This window comes from Microplitis mediator, chromosome 1, assembly GCF_029852145.1.
Source record: "Microplitis mediator isolate UGA2020A chromosome 1, iyMicMedi2.1, whole genome shotgun sequence".
Classification (NCBI taxonomy): Eukaryota; Metazoa; Arthropoda; class Insecta; order Hymenoptera; family Braconidae; genus Microplitis; species Microplitis mediator.
In genome coordinates, this window is record NC_079969.1 from 20,014,469 (window position 1) to 20,032,914 (window position 18,446).

Here is an 18,446-nt window from a genome sequence, read left to right on the forward strand (position 1 = left end):
TTTGTATATGCATCCTGAATAACATAAAATTCAAGAAAACATATTAACAATATGAAAAAAATAGTATTATTATATTAATTTTACTGTTTGTCTATTGGTACACCAAAATGAACCTGTGCCCAGTACCGGAACAGCCAGTCATGTTAATGTTATTAATGTAATCGATAGACATTAACGGTGAGTTTTATTGACTGGCTAAATCAAGTGCAATATTAATTATTACTGGTGTCCTAATATTTAATGCAGTATGTATAATTGTTATAAAAAATGCATTAAATATAGATAAACTCTAATTTAAATCATAAAAAATAAATTTTTGTGTTTGGCTTTTTTTTTTTTAATTATTTTCATAGTATAACCTCAAATGATGTATTTTGTTTCTATTCTCCAGTTCAAAATATTGGTTTTCATTTAATATTTAATCATTTAAACATTTTAAATACATTTTACATTATGAGTATGATATAGCAGACATCAGACAAATTTAAAATTATTAATAAATCGAGTAAATAATTAATAAAATAAAATTATAAAAAATGTGCATTCAAAAAATTTTGAAATTAATAGTCCTTTTTTTATAAATATTATTTTTTTAATTATTTATCTTATTTATTTAGAGTTTTAAAATTGTCTGGTGTCTGCTACATTCACACTCGTTTTACATTAATATTATTTAATAATTGTTAATATTTTCACATGAATAAATACAAAAATCTCATTTTATTTACTCCCTAGCGAATTTGATTATACCGAAAATTTAAGTTTCTTTTGGGTTCATTTCCGGTATAGTAGAAATTGATAAATATTTCGGTATGTTTTAAGAATTATACCTAATTCATACCCAGATTATACTCAAATCGTCTCATGTTTTGGGTATGTTTTTGAATTTTTCATACTTTAATGATACTGAAAAAATATCTATTCCAAGCACGATGTACATTCAAATTATACCGAAATCAGAGAGGTTGAGGACAATATCTTTCTACATAAGTCTTTACCTGGGAAAAAGAAAAATGTTTCTTTGAAGTTTGAAGTAAATAAATTTATTGAATACATAGAAAATTATAAAAATACTATTTCAATTGAGTGTTTAGTATTGTAATGCGTTTTTGTAGTAAATATTTCAAAAATTATTTTCATAATAATTTAATTATTGATTTACTTATTTACTACTTCTATGTTTTTTTTTTTTTTTTTTTTTTTTTTTTTTTTTTTTTTTTGAATTATTTATTGAAAAAACATATAAATAAATTATTCTACTAATATACTTAAATACATTAAATGCATCGATATCTAAGAAATTATTTTTTTATCTCAGTATAACTTCTGTATAAATTGTTCAAAAACATACCTAAATTATTGTTATGGATGAGTATAATTTGAGTATACTTTTAGAATTCTACTGAAAACATTCCGAAATCATACTCAAATACCAGGTATGTTTTAGATATTTTTCGGTGTAACCGAATTCGCTAGGGCTGTTCCGGTATTAGGATAATTCCCGTATTGGGACAAGGCTATTTCAGCGTTCCGGTATTGGGTATTTTGGGTGTCATAGAAAAAATTTTTTATTTTATATTAAATTTAAAAAAAATGAACTAATTTCATTTTGGATAGATTTATTTTTGGATAGGTAAATGTCTATTCTATGTGATGTAATAAATTATTTTGGTTTATAATCTATTTAAATATTTTTAAAATGATAAAAATCAGTCGTATACCTTTCGTCGTTCCGGTATTGGGACATTTACCTTATTTATAAAACTCGTACTGAGTTTGAAATTTTTTAAAAATATTTTATAATAAATAAATAAAATAAAAACAGTCGACTTAATTAGTTGAAAAAAAAAAACAAAATATGCCAAACATTTCAATTTTTTTTCTATTTCAAGCTTTAGTTTGAAATTTGCACGGTTAAAACGAAACATATATGGCCATATATAGTTTCCAAGTGATTTCATATATGGTTATATATGGCCATGCATTGTATGCATTGCATGCCCATTAGGGTGAGCCAAAAAAACCAACTTATCGAATTTACGTCTTAAAAAGGACCTATATATCGAGAAAAAAATTCTCCCATTGGGCAAAATTTTTAGCTCAATTTTAAAAGGTGTCGGTATCCATTTGAAATTTCCCATTTACATAACATGCAAAAAAATTTTTTTTGATTAAAAATATTATAACTTTTGAACCATGTGAGATAAAAATTCGGCTCTGGAATATTCTTGTAAGGCATTAAATTTCTTAAAAGAAAGTCCTGGGAGTCGAATTTGTAAACTTGATATTTCGTATACTAACAGGCTATCAAAGTCTAGAGTAAACAGAATCATATAAATTTAACCTTTTACTTGGATTTTCCAAATAATTTTCTTTTATTGTGATCAATAACAAAATCTTATTTATTACAACGTGGATATTGTTGGTGATTTCATTGCACTACATGTAGAACAAATTTTCTCGTAGTATTGATATTTTTGATAATAAAGCCTTAAATTTGTATGATTCTGTTTACTCTATACTTTGATGGCCTGTTAGTATACGAAATATCGAGTTTACAAAATCGACTCCCAGGACTTTTTTTGAAAAAATGTAATGCCCTACAAGAATATTCTAGAGTCGAATTTTTATCTCACACGGTTCAAAAGTTATAATATTTTTAATCAAAAAAAATTTTTTCGCATGTTATTTAAATGGGAAATTCCAAATGGCTACCGACACCTTTTAAAATTGAGCTAGAAATTTTGCCCAATGGGAGAATTTTTTACTCGATATATAGGTCGTTTTTAAAACATAAATTCGATAGGTTGGTTTTTTTGGCTCACCCTAATGCCCATACATAGTTATGTATCAAAGTACATCATTTATTTTTTTCTTGTCTTCGAAATTATATATGGCTATATATGACTTAATCTAACTATATATGGTCATTTATGATTCGTTTTCCCGAGTGGAGATATAAAATATTTTTTAAAATAAAAATATAAATTTTTTTGAATATTTATGAGAAAATTAGTTGAATTTTGTTTTTACAATGAAACATAAACTAATCTAGAACTCAAATTTTTAAAAATTGAAACTTAAATTTTTTAAAATAAACTAATTTATTATTGATTGTTGAACTTCTTATAAAATAAACTTATTATAAAGTTCACTAAAAAAAAGTTATAAAAAAAAAATTGAATACACATTTAGTAACTTAAATATTTAATAATGAAAAAAAAAAAGTATTTTTTTTTTCGTTCTAACAATTCTTGACGTAAAATGCTAATTAACATTGTAGAATAATAGGTCATTGTGTGACTGGGGATGAAAAAATGACAAGGATGCGGCTGATTGACATCACACATTTGAAATAGTGTTTTATGCCGTAAGTCTGTGGACTTATGAGAATACTTATTTATAAGAATGACATATGATTACTCAAAGGCTCATGATAAATAAATGCAGCTGAAGTGAAGTCAGAAACTAGTTTAGCGAATAGAAACTATATGTTTTCTGCTTTAGGAAATAAACTAATGAATTCCAACCCGTTAAATCGCATGGCCTAAAATTGGTTTGTTTCCATTGGCTAAACAGACACTGAAACTATGAGTTTCAATGCAGATAATATAAAAAAAAAAAATTTTTGACTGACCTGGTTGTACCAGTCGTACATCTAGAATCCTGTCAACTTGGCTATTGTAGGCGGAAATATGGAAGACCATTTCAGGGGAATCCTGAAGACAGCGAATGTTGACAGGCACAAGATCCTCTGAAACTTGTTGCCATTTGACAAGACCTGTTTGTCCGGCCGCACTTACATGAAAGACTTCAGCCCACAATCTGAAAGTACTCAAAATTGTGTTAATTATTTTGTCCTGTGGAACCCATGATTAAAAAAAAAAAGGAAGTTAGTAGAATAAGAAATTTTCAATTAGGAAAAATTCATAAGATTAGATTTAATACATGCAAAAGAAAGGAATACACAAACTTAAGCTTATATATTATTGATTTATATAGATTTGCGAAGCATCGGTTGTAAGGCGAGATGAAAGAAATGATCAATATATACGTGATTGATAATGTGAGTGATTGTGAAGTATTTGAGAATTTTAAATAGCAATATATAATTGTATATATTAGACTGTTTCAAATTAAGGGACTATTTTGCACACCTCAAGCGCGAAAGCGCTGAGGGTGCTTTACTGAAGGTTCTTTCTCGTTGACAATTTCACTCATACAAAAATATTTCTACACTCTTTTCATTTGTTAAGGAATAATTTAAACCCAACGTTGAGTCGATTTGTTAATTCATTGATTTTAAATTAATTATTTAAATTTATTTTAATCCAAGAAACTAGTCTTGTCAATTGTTACGTATGAATCTTCGTAAGTGAGATAACTCTCGAAACAAATAATTAATCGGTCTATTTTTTTTTATTGGCTATGTATTGTTCATTCAAACAACTCTTTTGAAAATTACGGTCTAAATCGTTCCCGTTTAATTAGAATCAATGAATATCGAAACTGATAATTCGACATCAAATTTATTTATGTTTATTAGACCGGTTCAAAAAAATCGACTATTTTTTTTTTTTTTTTCAAAACCCGCAGTGAAATATCTTCCTAATCATGAAAAAAGAAGCCTGTGAAAGCGGCAGCTCTTAATATCAATTTTGAAAGGTCGCTCATCGTAAATTTCTATTTTACGTTTAAATAACATGGAAAAAAAAATTTTTTAACTTTGGAATTTTACAACTCATTTTGGGAATTAACATGTCAGGGTGAGAGATACATATTTTTGAAGGAAATTGAACGCTCTAAATAAATTGTCTCTTATGTTTTTTTTCTAAGTCTACTCCTTTAAAAGTTATTCGAGTTTAAAGTTCAACATGTAATTAATTTAACCTTTTTGTCTTAATTTTTCTTAAATATTTTATAATTATTATTGAAAAAAAAAATTTGTCTTAAAATATTAAATTATCAAGTTTAACGTCGTTGACAAAGTAGATTTTCATTGTTCTACTATGAGGAATAAATGACTTTTCAATTTAAAAAATCTGAAATTAATTCTCTCTTTGAAGTTTAAAAAAATTTGGAAAATCCAAAAGTGCACGCCTCGAACGCTCATGTTATGTTTTTTTTTAAAAGTTGAATTTCGAATAAAATTAAATATCCCGCTCTTTTCCCATAGAAATTTTTATGGTAAATATACGGTAATAAAAGTAAAAAAAAAAATAAATAAGGAGAACATTCCTAATGAAAAATGGCGGCAGTGTGTGTTTGTTTACATGTAAGATTGCCGGTTTTAACCGTAATGATTTATTTTTAAAAAAACGAGAAGGCCTACAGTAGTGATTTTCGAAAGAAACCTTCCTTGCTTATTTCTGAAAATTTTGAAAAAAAAATTAAGTAGTTTCGTCAAGTCGTTCTCGAGATATCCGTACCACGCCGTTTTTTTGAACCACAGACTAATGGACGTCCACGATAAATTTTTTTTAATGAACTTTTTTTTATATTAATACATATCAGACAAATTAAAAAAAGTATCAGGATTATTCATTAGTGTTTCAGCTTTATATTGATGTGTTTTTCATAATGTGTAAGAGTAATAGAAAAAAAATATATGCACTTTAATGAGTGGAAATCGTGTGACCTTGACAGGTCGGTTATAAAGCACAACCTCTCCGCTTCGCTTCCGAGGCGTGCAAAAATTTGAATTGTATGCACATAATTTTTCGGAAAAACGACCAACTGTGATTTGTAGGAAATGTAGTGCACTCTCTTAAAATGAACCAGTGAACGTCGCGCTCACTGGTTTCAACCAGTGAACTAAAAATATGTAAGCGCACGGGTACAGGCTGTACCGTACAGCAGCATTCTGTACATGAGTATATTTAAGTGTTTTATTATGTCAATAAATAAGTAATATTTATTGATTATCTTCATGTAATATTTTAACTAACTTTTATATAACAATAATAATTATTTGACACAATTTTTACAGAGTTTAAAAATAAATAACTTTGGAGTAATTTCAATAGCTTGGAGCTAACCTCAAAAATGAATGACATAATTTTAAAATTAAACAATATAAAAAGCCCATTGAAAACGGAAACAAATTAAATTTTTATAAATCCTAATAAATATTATTTATTTTATTACAAAATAATTTTTAATTAAATATAATTGTTATTAAGACTCTTTTAGTTCACTTTGTTTTTAAATAAACGTTTATAATAAAATAAAATTAATCTAACCTATTGTGTTTATTTTTATGTAGTACACCGGCGTATCACTGGTTTAACCAATGAATTTCACTGGTTCAACCAGTGAGTTTCACTGGTTGAACCAGTGAGCCAAGCGATCATCTTAGTCCACTGGTTGAATCAGTGAATTTCACTGGTTGAACCAGTGGATTTCACTGGTGAATCAGTGGATTTCACTGGAAAATCAGTGAAATTTCACTGGTTCATTTTAAGAGAGCACTTTTTTGTGCACTCGGCGTGATACTGAATTGGTCTGGGTTCGATTCCCAGTTCGGACTATCTATATTTTTCTCAATTTATCTATAAATTGTCTTATTGAGAAGGTTTGCATGTTTAGGTTTCCACTATATTTAAATAATTTTTTGTGCAAAAATTTGATATTATTATTTCAACAAATAAAAAAAGATTGTTCCTGAATAAGTGTCGTCTTTCCATCAAAATGTCATTGTTGGGTCATTGATATTTAATTGTTGTTAGTATCATTTCATTGTTCATAGTTTTGATAGCTGAAGTGAAAATTGTAAATTTTATAAACTGAAAATAATCGTGTTAAACTTAAAGCTATTATCTATACCATTTAAAAATTGTAAAATAATTTTTTTCGAAGATGAGTTTTATTATTATACCACAATTTAAGAAAAAAAGGTTAAATTAATTACATGTCGAACTTTAAACTCGAATAACTTTTAAACGAGTAGACTTAGAGAAAAAACATAAGAGACAATTTATTTAGAGCGTTCAATTTCCTTCAAAAATATGTATCTCTCACCCTGACATGTTAATTCCCAAAATGAGTTGTAAAATTCCAAAGTTAAAAAATTTTTTTTTCCATGTTATTTAAACGTAAAATAGAAATTTACGATGAGCGACCTTTCAAAATTGATATTAAGAGCTGCCGCTTTCACAGGCTTCTTTTTTCATGATTAGGAAGATATTTCACTGCGGGTTTTGAAAAAAAAAAAAAATTGTTGATTTTTTTGAACCGGTCTATTGTTTACTTTACTTAACAAGAAAATGAAAAAAAAAAAAATTTTTTTTTAATAAAATTAAAAAGTTCATATTTTTGCAAAAACTAAATACACAGTTCTGAACATTTCAGGATCTTTTAAAACAAGTACAAGGTGTTATACAAAAAAAATTTAGCCAAACATTTATAATGTCGATCGTCATTTTTGACGAATTTCAAGAATTCAAAATTTGACAAATTTCTCATTTTTCAAAATTTTTTTTTGGAATATTTTTTTTTTCATAACCTCGAGTATCCCTTTCAAAACAAGCTTTAGATCATCATTGTAACTATCATAGTTTTCGAGATATTTAAGAAATAAAGTTGAAAAACTGGAAAAATCGTGAAATTTTGTATTTTGCATAACTTTTGAAGAAAGATTTTCAATTTTTTTCCTTGGGCAGAACTGAGTTATATAGTAATAGAAAACTTCTGACCAAAATTCGTCCAAATCGAAAGGGAAATCCAAGTCGATTCCAACTATTGGTCGATTTGACATGGAATGACCAATATGTAATTTTTTAATGATTAAATTTAGAAGAAATATCTCTTTAAAAGTTTAATTACCAAACTTTCCACTTAAACAAGAAATCTTAACAAAATATTAATCTTTTCTGTACTATAAACAAACTTAAATACACGAATAAAAAAATGATAGGTATTTTTTCTCCATCTCTAAATAGATTATAGATTTATAGATAATCAATTATCGTAGAACTACATTAGAATACAGCGACTTGCGAGAAATTAATCATAATATACATACGTCAGTTCAAATTGCTGTGCAGAAAAATAAACACTGAAGTAATTTAAAAAGGAGTTTAAGAGAAAAATTGTGTCACAAAGACAAAAAGAAAAGAATAAAAAATATATATTTTAGGGTAGTCCGTTTGGAACGAATATTTTTTTTTCACTCCAACTTCAAAATACTATTGTAGACATTGAAAAAAAAAAAAATCCCTGAAAGTTTTAGCCCTTAAATTTAATTTTAAGTGCTTTACGTTTTATTTTGGAGTTTTCCCATTTAAAATACACACATGGAGAAAAAAGAGTCTCAAAAATATTTTAATATTTAATATATTTTAGTAAGAAATTTTAATACGAATCAATAAGTGCATTACTTTTACTTGTTATTGCTAAGTGTATAGTAAAAATTACAAAACAGTAATTAATACTATATGTTTATCTCAAAAATTGCTACATTATTACTTTTATTGCTAATTCATTTTAAATTTATTACTCTCTAAACATGAATTAGTGAATATTCACTTATTTCACTAATTCACGTTTAGAGAGTAATTTAAATAACAAACATTACTAAATGTAAATGAAAATTAAATTCACAAAAAAGTAAAAACTATACAATTTCGATAGCATTTTAAGATTACATTATTAATTTAGTAATTTTAACTCATATTTTTAAGTAACAGTTGCTGTATTTTTTTCTCCTTATCGGAAATTTAAGATTTATTTTTAATTCGCTACAGCTCAGCCACATTTCAAGTTATCGGGTCGCCATTCACGGCATTTTGTAAATAATGTAATACTTTTCAAAAGTCTCCTCAGTAATTTAATTGTGATTCTACACAGAAAAAAGAGCAGTTGAAAAATTACAGTTTCTACAGTAAAAATAGGCCTTCCGGGCAAAAATCTTTAAACATTAAAGCTTAAACTGTAATTTTAAAAATTTATAATAGTAATAAAATGAATACAATTTTAAGCAGCAAATTTTACAGTTTAAATCGATGATATCGAGTTTGAAACTGTAATATTTGTTATTTCTGGATAAAAAATGTAATTTTTACAGTTTCAGACTCGGAGCGCTTTACTACTATACGAAAATGTAATTTTTCAACTAATCTTTTTTCCGTGTATTTGTTTTTTTTTTGTATTGGTTCTGAAAAATTTTTTTTTAATAATAATATGGGTTTTTAATTGATATTGACCAAATAACAAAACTTACAGTAAAAATGCAGATTACGATTTTTTAGAAAATTTTATTCTCTACAAAAAAAGGCCAATATGGCAGGGTGCCGAGTATAGGGTGGGGACAATCCAATCGATTGTAGCGCCTGCAGTGGACGAAATACGCGTTAAATCGCACTTGTCTTGTGAATAGTTAAATGAAAGCAGTGTTAAAAAATAAGAACAAGTAGTTGTTGTGTTGTTAATTGCAAAAATACTGACAGAAATAGTAATTGCAAGTTTTATACATTTCCATCCATGATATTCATCTTTGGCTAAAAATTATTACTAGGAATTTTTTAAATTACAAATTTTTAACACAAAGTATTTTTAATTATTGAGTTTTAAAATTTTAAATTACTAATAATTGAAATCACTTTAATTTCTTTACTTAATGCAAATTAATAATTTTAACTCTGAAAAAATTATAATTATAATTCTTTTAACTCATTTGTTATTATGACTATTATTGTTGTTATCATTATTATTACAAGCTAACCTTATGTCGTTCAAAATAATATTTATTTTGTGTTTATTAAAATTTTTTATACTTATTTTTTTCAGTACAATCTACTCTATATTTTTCCACCTTTCAAATGTGGTATCACACATATATTTCGCAATCTTTAAAAATTTTAATTATTTGTTTATAAAAACTTTCTGTATTCTCTCTGTGCTTTTTGAGGATGATTCAATGCGGTCGACAGATGTCGTTTTCGTCGCACACCCTGCCAATTAGTTAATTGGCTCAAATTCTCCGTTCACGAGATAAAGGGGTTTTATTAATTTTGTAAATAAAATATCTGTCAAAAATTATTTTGAAGCCTATCAAATTTAATCCTTTCGTATATTCACTAATGGGTTAAATTAATAAATAGAAAATTATTTACTGATTTAAAATTAAAATTAAAAGGCATTTGGTCAAATTTTTTGAAAATTATTTTATTTACAAAATTAATGATATCCCTATGTCAATGAACGAAGAACTCGAGCCCCTTACCCTTGTAGGGAAAAGATATTGACAACGGGGCCGGTTTTGGCACAATACTGGGCTACCCAAGCTCGGCCTCCAAAGGTTGGTCCGAGATCCGACCAACGTTCAAGTGACGAGACTCGGTTCGCCAGTCTTGGACTAAGGTTTAACAGACATTTAATTGACAAACTTTGGTTTGCTAGTCTTGGGCAAAGATTCAGCCAATACTTGAAGGACGATCCTTGGTTTGCCAATCTTGGGCCAAGATTCAGCCAACATTCAATTGACGAGTGTTGGCTTGCCAGTCTTAGGCCAAGATTCAACAGACATTTAATTCACAAGTCTGGGTTTGCCAGTCTTTGAGTAAGGTTCAGCCAATACTCAATTGACGAGCCTTGGCTTGTCAATCTTGAGCCAAGATTCAGCCAATACTCAAATAACAAGCCCTGGTTTACCAGTCTAAATAATAAATGGTACCTAAAAAACTCTGGTTTCTATGTACAGTAAAACAGCCTAGTGGATAAAACACTTGCCTAGTAGCTACGAAGGACCAGGTTCGAGACCCAGCAAGTGCAAAAAAAATTAGTTTTATCGATCTACCTGTTTTCTCTGTGTACAAATTTCTTTCCATATGTTACCATCACGCACATGTCTACTAACATTTTTTTTTTTTTTTAATTTATTATTAATAAATATAGGTGCTTATTCAGCAACAGTCTTGGCACAATACTGGCACCGGATATTGGGCCAATACTGAGATACAGTCTTGGCATAACACACGGAGAGAAATGTACCGTAAATATTCCTATTGCGATGAAAACAGTATTGGTGATGTACCTTAAACAACCTAGTAATAATTCCTATGCGGTATAGTAATGAAAATTTGTGTTTGATGCTTACACAGACTTGGACCAAGCTTGGATTTCAAGCTTTCCCCAGAGTTAATGTCTTGCGCCAAGCCTTGGCCAAGCTTGAGCCTATTGTTTCTTCTAGGGGTGTGCGAATATTCGAATTTACGAATTATTCGTCTCGAATCGAATCGAATTATTCGATTCGAATTTCGAATCGAATAATTTGAATAGTTCGAATCATTCGAATAATAAACTAATTATTAAATTAAAGAAGAATTTGTATTCGTCGTATTTATTATCATTTTGTGATACATTTTTATGTAGAAAAATTAAATAAGATACTGATTCTGCTGTTAAAGAAGTTCTCTTCAGGGTTATCATATCTCTACTGAAGAAAATAATTTTTCCGTTTCGACAGATTCAAAGTAAATAAGAAAAATTTTAGTTGCCATTAAAACAAAAAAATTTTTACTTTTTCTGGCAAAATGGGGCATCTTTTAAAAAAGGTGAAAAAAAATTTCTGCATATTAAATAATTTTGATTAAATTAATTTTTTTTGTAAGCAATATTCATAAAGAAAAATTACGTTTTACACAATTATTGGATGCAAAGGAAGAAAAAAAAATTATTATTGGCTTTTATGATAAAACAAAAGCCATTAACATTTTTTGACTGACACTCGATTTTTGAAAAAGTTAAACAAAAATATTCAAAACAATGCTAAATTATATTTACAAAAGTGATTTTGGAATGTTTAAAATACATTTAAAAAATAGAATTTTGTTTTTATAAAATTTTGGGGGTATCCCGTTTTGCCTACCCTACCCCGTTTTGCTCTTCCCTTCCCCTACATAAGCTGCGATTTTGACTGCTATAACATAGTTCAATGATGTGTCTTACATGTACTAAAAAGTTTGAACTATGTCTGTATAATTCGGATAATACATGGAGAAAAATTCGCAGATGAAATACTTATTGTAGACTGTCTGACATGGAAAATTTAAAAAAATTTCGCCGTGTAGCATGTTTTATTTAATTTATGTAGAAAGGAATTTGCGAATCAAAATACGAAATTTACCTCTTCTTTCCGGATATGACCGGATGACACTTTTTTTAACAATAAAATTTTTATTATTTTAGTAATGAGTTCTATGAAAAAAATATTCCAATTGAGTCAAATACACCCGAACAAGACAAATTTTCCATCAAAATCGATTAATTTGAGAGCACAAGACAATTATTCGAACTATTCGAATTATCCGAATAATTCGAACTATTCGAATAATTCGAATTAGTCGAATATTCAATTCGAATGTTACTATTCGATTTGATTCAATTCGAATGATATTCGCACACCCCTAGTTTTTTCCTCTAAGGGTAACTAAGAGGATCTTTTTTGTAGAGATTCAAATTTCCTAAAAAATCGTTGTCTGCATTTTCACTATAAATTTTTTAATTTAGTCAACATCAACTAAAAACCCATATTATTATTAATAAAATTATTTTCAGAACCAATACAGAAAAAACAAATAGAATCTCAATAAAATTACTGAGGAGACTTTAGAAGAGTATTAAATTACCTACAAAAAGCCGCAAACGACGACCCAATAACTTGAAATGCGGCTGAGCTGTAGAGAATTAAAAAAAAATCATAACTTTCCTATGTATTTTAAATGGGAGAACTTGAAAATCAAATGTAAAGTACTTAAAATGAAAATTAAGAGCTGAAACTTTCAGGGAAATTTTTTCTCAATGTTTACAATAATACTTTGAAGTAGGAGTGAAAAAAATGAACTATTCGTTCAAAACGGACCACCCTAATATATATACATATATATATATATACTAGACTGGACCAAAAAAATCGACTATTTTTTTTTTTTAACGATACTGTGAAAATATTATTTGGGATGACAAAAAAAAAATGATTGTAAAAATTTGAGCTCTTAATATTGATATTAAGAGGTGTATCATCGCAATTTTTGATTTTTTTTGAATGAGCGGGTTTATGTCTCATAACTCTCAAACCATCGAGATAAACGAAATTGATTTGAATACACTTTTTGAAGGAAATTTGATACTTTACAAAAAAAGTCTGGTTAAAATTTTTTGTCAGATGGACCGTTTCCTTATAATCATGCTTTGAACATTGGTGTGATTTTAAAATTTGATTGTTCAACTTTGGAAATTTGTAATTCATGTAAAAATAAGTTTCCGGAAAAAGCCAATGAATGTTCTTGAAGGAAATTGAACGCTCGATACACCTCTTCATATCAATATTAAGGGCTCAAATTTTCACAATCATTTTTTTTAGTCATCTCAAATAATATTTTCACAGTATCGTTAAAAAAAAAAAATAGTTGATTTTTTTGGCCTAGTCTAATATATATATGGGTCATTCCATATCGATTCAACGACATTGCGACGGTGACCCTCTGGGATTTTTTTGATTTTTTAATATGTTTTCATACATTCAGAAAGAAGTATTCAGCTAAATTGTTAGCTCTTTATCTCCACCCATTCCGGACTTATCATTTTTGCTTAAAAAGGATATAACTTTAACTATAGTTATGATAATCTCACGTCATGGGGGATCATTTTTTTTTTCAACGCTCTTTCTGAAAAAAAATTCGAAATCGGAAACAAAAAATTTTTGAATGCCTTTTCGGCCATTTTTAGTCAAAAAATTAGTTTTTCGGTCAATGAGACACTTAATTTTTTTCAAAAAAATTCACAAAATTTTATGTTGAAAAAAAAAATTTTTGATCCATATCCCAAGATGAGCTTCAAATAACTTCTAGTAAAATAGATTAGAAAACAATTTTCTTTTGATGTAATGCGAATCAATTTTTCTTCTAAGATCACGTAATTTCTTCAGATAGTCTCAAAATACATTACATTACTTTTTTCCAAGTATTCTCAGTGCGAAATATAATATTTTACTCGAAAATGTATATGAGTTAGGTACTTTTTTGCAATTTATTGTATCTTTTTAAATTAAAATTTAAATATATCAACCGTTACATCATAGTAATCAGATTTATTGCTCTCAAATCTACGACGATATTATCAGTAGTACTTAGGTAGTATTCAGGTAGTACCTATCTGATATTACTTTAAGATAATATTTTTAGACTATTTGGAAAAATTACGTGATTTTCAAAAGAAAATAAATTAAAATTTCGGAAGAAAAATTGTTTTTTAATTTATTCGACTAGAAGTTATTTAAAGCCCATCTTGGGTTATGGCTCCGAAATTTTGTTATTCAACATAGAATTTTGTGAAATTTTTTTTTTTAAATCAAAGTCGTCCTATTGAACGAAAAACTAATTTCTTTGACTAATAATAGCCGAAAACCCGGGTCAAAAATAAAACTTGATTAAATTTTTTTCAACTTTTTGAACTTTTTTCATCTTAGTTTCAACTTATTCGTCTTTACTTTGAGCACGATAGTCATTCACATTACTTTTGACTTGCTAAACCAAGTCGAAAAAAAGTCATTTATTCGCCTTACTTTCGCCTCAATATATAAAAATTATTTCACCTTAGTTCTGACTTTTTCAGTCAATTTCGACTTGATTTCAACTTTTTCGTCTTAAATCGTGACTAAGTAAGCCAGTTAAGTCTAAACCAAGGCAAAAACTTAATATATTTCATACCTCCGTAAAAAAAGTCGAGTTTGTCTTGTGAAAAACGGCTCTAAATTTCGACTTGGTAAACTAAGTCTAAATCAAGTTTTATTTTTGACCCGGGAAAGCATAAAACAATTTTTTGTTTCTGATTTTGAATTTGTTTTCAGAAAGAGCATTGAAATTAGAAAAAATTGACCCCCCATGATGTGAGATTATCATAACTATAGTCAAAGTTATATCCTTTTTAAGCAAAAATAATGACTCACGAATGGGTGAAGATAAAGAGCAAAAAATTTAGCTGGAGACTTCTTTCTACATGTATGAAAACACTAAAAAATCAAAAAAATCGAAGAGGGTCACTGTCGCAATGTCGTTGAATTGACATGGATTGACCCATATATAGATGAGGCATTCCACGCCAAATCGACCATTTTTGAACCCAGCATCTGTCCAAAAATGGACCAAACGAAAACTTTTTTTTTAATTTACTTCGTTTTTGAATGTAGTTTTCAGAAAAAAATCCAAAAAAATTATTCAGAAGGTCCTTCTATTTTTTAACTTGATTTTTCTAACAAAATTCAAATTATTTCGATGATTACCATTTAAAATGATTGCTTTTATTTTTTTTTTCCAAATTTCAAAGTTCTCGGAGCACTCTCAAAAATTTTAAGCATGGTGTTTTGAGAAATAAGGCTAGTTAAAAAAATTTTGTTTTTCAATTGGGAATAAAAAATATAAATCGAAATAACATCACTCTGAAAAAATTTGAGGATTTGCAGAAAATGACAAAGTTTTATATGAAAAAAAAAAAATCAAAAATGGTATACATCGAAAAATTTTTTATTTTTTCCAAAAACCTACAAAAAAAAAAAGTGAAGATAGGTTGCAATAATTTTTTTGTATTTTTTTTTGAAAAGTACATTTAAAAAAAAAAATTTTGAAAAAAAAAACGTCCCAATCAGTGGGATTTTGAAAAAGTTATAGCTATTTAAAATAAAATAAGCCATTTTTTTCAAAAATTTATAACTTTCTTTTGGTTGGGTGAAAAAATTTGAAACAATTATGAGTAGCGTTTTTGATGGGGTAGAAAAAGAGAAACAATTTTCAGCCAAATCTAAAGGGGTCGGGTTCAAAAGTGGTCGATTTGGCGTGGAATGCCCCATATATATATATATGTGTGTATATATGGTTAAGAACGTGAAAGCAACCACGTGTCATAAATATTATACATCAGTAAATCAATTTATTTTATTGAAAGAGTTGTATGCTGATGGCACAAAGAGAATGTTGACAGAAAGTGATTAAATGGAAATGGTTTAATGGTATGGTATGCGCACCTCTTCCTCTCTATTACGCTTCCGCACCTGAGCAAGTGGGTAGAATCACCCCTTTGGCTACCGCTTCCTCCCAATCCACCTCTTCCACCTGTCTGCCATGGTGAGTCTTCATCACGATAGCCCCTTTTTAAAGGCGCACAACTGCACGCTGATAATTTATTGCCCATTTTATATTATCAATATTATTTGTATTATATTTTTTGGCCTCTTTATTTTATCTTTTTTAAAATCGACTGGTTAGTCTTTCATCTCTCGATGTCTTTTCTCTCCCTCTCTTTGACACAATTTTATTTGGCTTTTAATTTATATGTTTATTTGTAATCAATTTTTATTCTTATTCTTATTTTTATTCATTTATTTATTCCTCTTTTTCTTCTTTGCTATTTTTTTTTGGCACTAATTTTACCAGACCGATAAATTTAATGAGCGATATTTTTATGGAGATTATAAATCCATTTATTTATTAACTTGTTGACGTTGATATTTTTTTTTTGTTTTTGTTTACGGAAGCACTGAGTAGCACAGATGATCGGTTTATAATTCCCGATCGAGAACATACGGAGGTATCTTTATTGTCACATCATTGTTGGCGACCGTAATTATCAGCTTCCCCGTGGCATGATCGCTGTGGACATAAACACAGATATATAGATGGTATGTATATATACATATTTTATATATATATGTTGTAACATGATGAAAAATTTGACATTGACCCGTGGTTTTAAACTATTTGAATATAATAAAGTTACCCGGTGAGAAAATTTTAGTGAAATCTATATGATCAAAATTTCGATTTCAACCGAGCAATCGATCCAACGGATGTCGGGATGTATTGAGATGAGAGATCCGGGATAGACTTCGTACTGAACGGCTGCGTATCGGTATTTTTGAACAATTCGACTCCGACCAAAAGAACAATTTTGATTCCGACGTTTGAATAATTTGATTTATTACACTAGAAATTTTAGTTAGGCAGGGATTAGATCCGAATAAGGCATGCCAAATTCCAGACTTGCGCCAAATGAGGCAACCAAACTAGGTCGAGATCCCGAAAGTAACGCAGTTGCGAGGCCCTGCCTAATTTGGCTTCCTTCTTAGGCAGCGGTTTGGAAACCATACTTGCTGGTGGTAGCTTAAACCGAGTTTGCGCCAAATGAGGCAACCGCATAAGGCTCGCATCGTAGACAAACCCTATGCTTAAACATGGAAATCGGCAATATATGGTCATGTATGACTGTAACGATCATATAATTGTGCTGCTTAACTAAATTGAAATAAAAAAAAAATTTTTTTTTTTTTCATTGTTTAAAATTATTTTTGCACGGCAGTTATCATCAGATATGCTAATTTAATGTTATTTTAATGTCCAATCAAATTAAAAATTTGAAATTCAAGGAAAAACGCGAAACTTATCAAGGACCGATATCGTGGGATTCGAACCCGGGACCCTACGCACGAAAGACCGACGCTTTAACGACTACGCTACACTACCGATTGTGGCTCCTAAGTTAATTTATGCTATTTAAATATTATTTGGTACCAGCCAGGAATTCCAAAGATATACCTAACTTAGGCGATGACGAAGATTTTCCAAATAACAGCCAAATTTGACATACCTAGCTTTGGCAAGCCTTTAGTCATCTTCATTGCGTTTTAGTCAGGAATTCCAAAGATACACTGAATTTACGCCCAACCAAAAACTCTTAATAACAACCAAGTTTGGAAAAGTGTTGGTATATTGAGTTTCAACTTTGCTCATAAGGAACGGACAAGGTTCAAATTAGGCTTGCCGTATTTCGGAAAGCCTCATTCGTCCCTAATCGGTATTTCGGCATGCCGTACTGGAATTCCAGTCGGGATATATATAGTCTAGTTACCATTTCTACCTACCAGTCAGGAATTCAAATATGAGGACTGAGTCCGACCTTACCACAGACGTTCCTAGTTTCATCTGACTTTGGCTTACCAAAAATTGGCAAACTTTAGGTTACCATTGCTACCTACCAGCCAGGAATTTCAATGTTAGGCCTGAGTGCGACTTGCCACAGACGTTCCTAGTTTCATCTGACTTTGGCATACCAAACTTCGGCAAACCTTAGATAGCCATTGCTACCTACCAGTCAGGAATTCCAACAGTATGCCGTACTTCGGCAATGCCACAGAGTTTCGTGATCACAATCGAATCTGGAATTTTTTCGGCATGCCAATGTTCGTTTTGCCTCACGAAAATTTCCTGAAAATTTCAGATCGTTTGGTTAAGTAGACTCACTCGAAAATATTGGCGAGTTACAAGAAAAAAAAATTTTTTTTTTAGTTTTTTATTGATTTCTCAGAAACGAGTTGAACGATCGACTTTAACATCTATTCAGCTCTAGAACTTTATAAACCGCTTCGAATATGACCTCAACCATCACAATCGGTTAATTTG

The 18,446-nt window shown here is 28.9% G+C and overlaps 1 protein-coding gene across 7 annotated transcripts in view; it reads right to left on the minus strand.

Moving 5' to 3' along the window:
• The window catches only part of LOC130677493 (protein still life, isoform SIF type 1), a 149,877-nt gene that overhangs the window by 116,837 nt on the left and 14,594 nt on the right, over positions 1 to 18,446 (minus strand). For 6 of the 7 annotated variants that reach the window (XM_057484645.1, XM_057484586.1, XM_057484464.1 and 3 more), the window contains exons 2-3: positions 16,016 to 16,640; positions 3,638 to 3,825 (exon numbers count right to left, since the gene is read on the minus strand). In XM_057484645.1, coding sequence (XP_057340628.1) covers positions 3,638 to 3,825; positions 16,016 to 16,182 — 355 coding nt within the window. In that variant the 5' untranslated portion in view covers positions 16,183 to 16,640. The remainder of the gene's footprint in view (positions 1 to 3,637; positions 3,826 to 16,015; positions 16,641 to 18,446) is intronic. The other variant, XM_057484513.1, reaches the window with a different exon arrangement.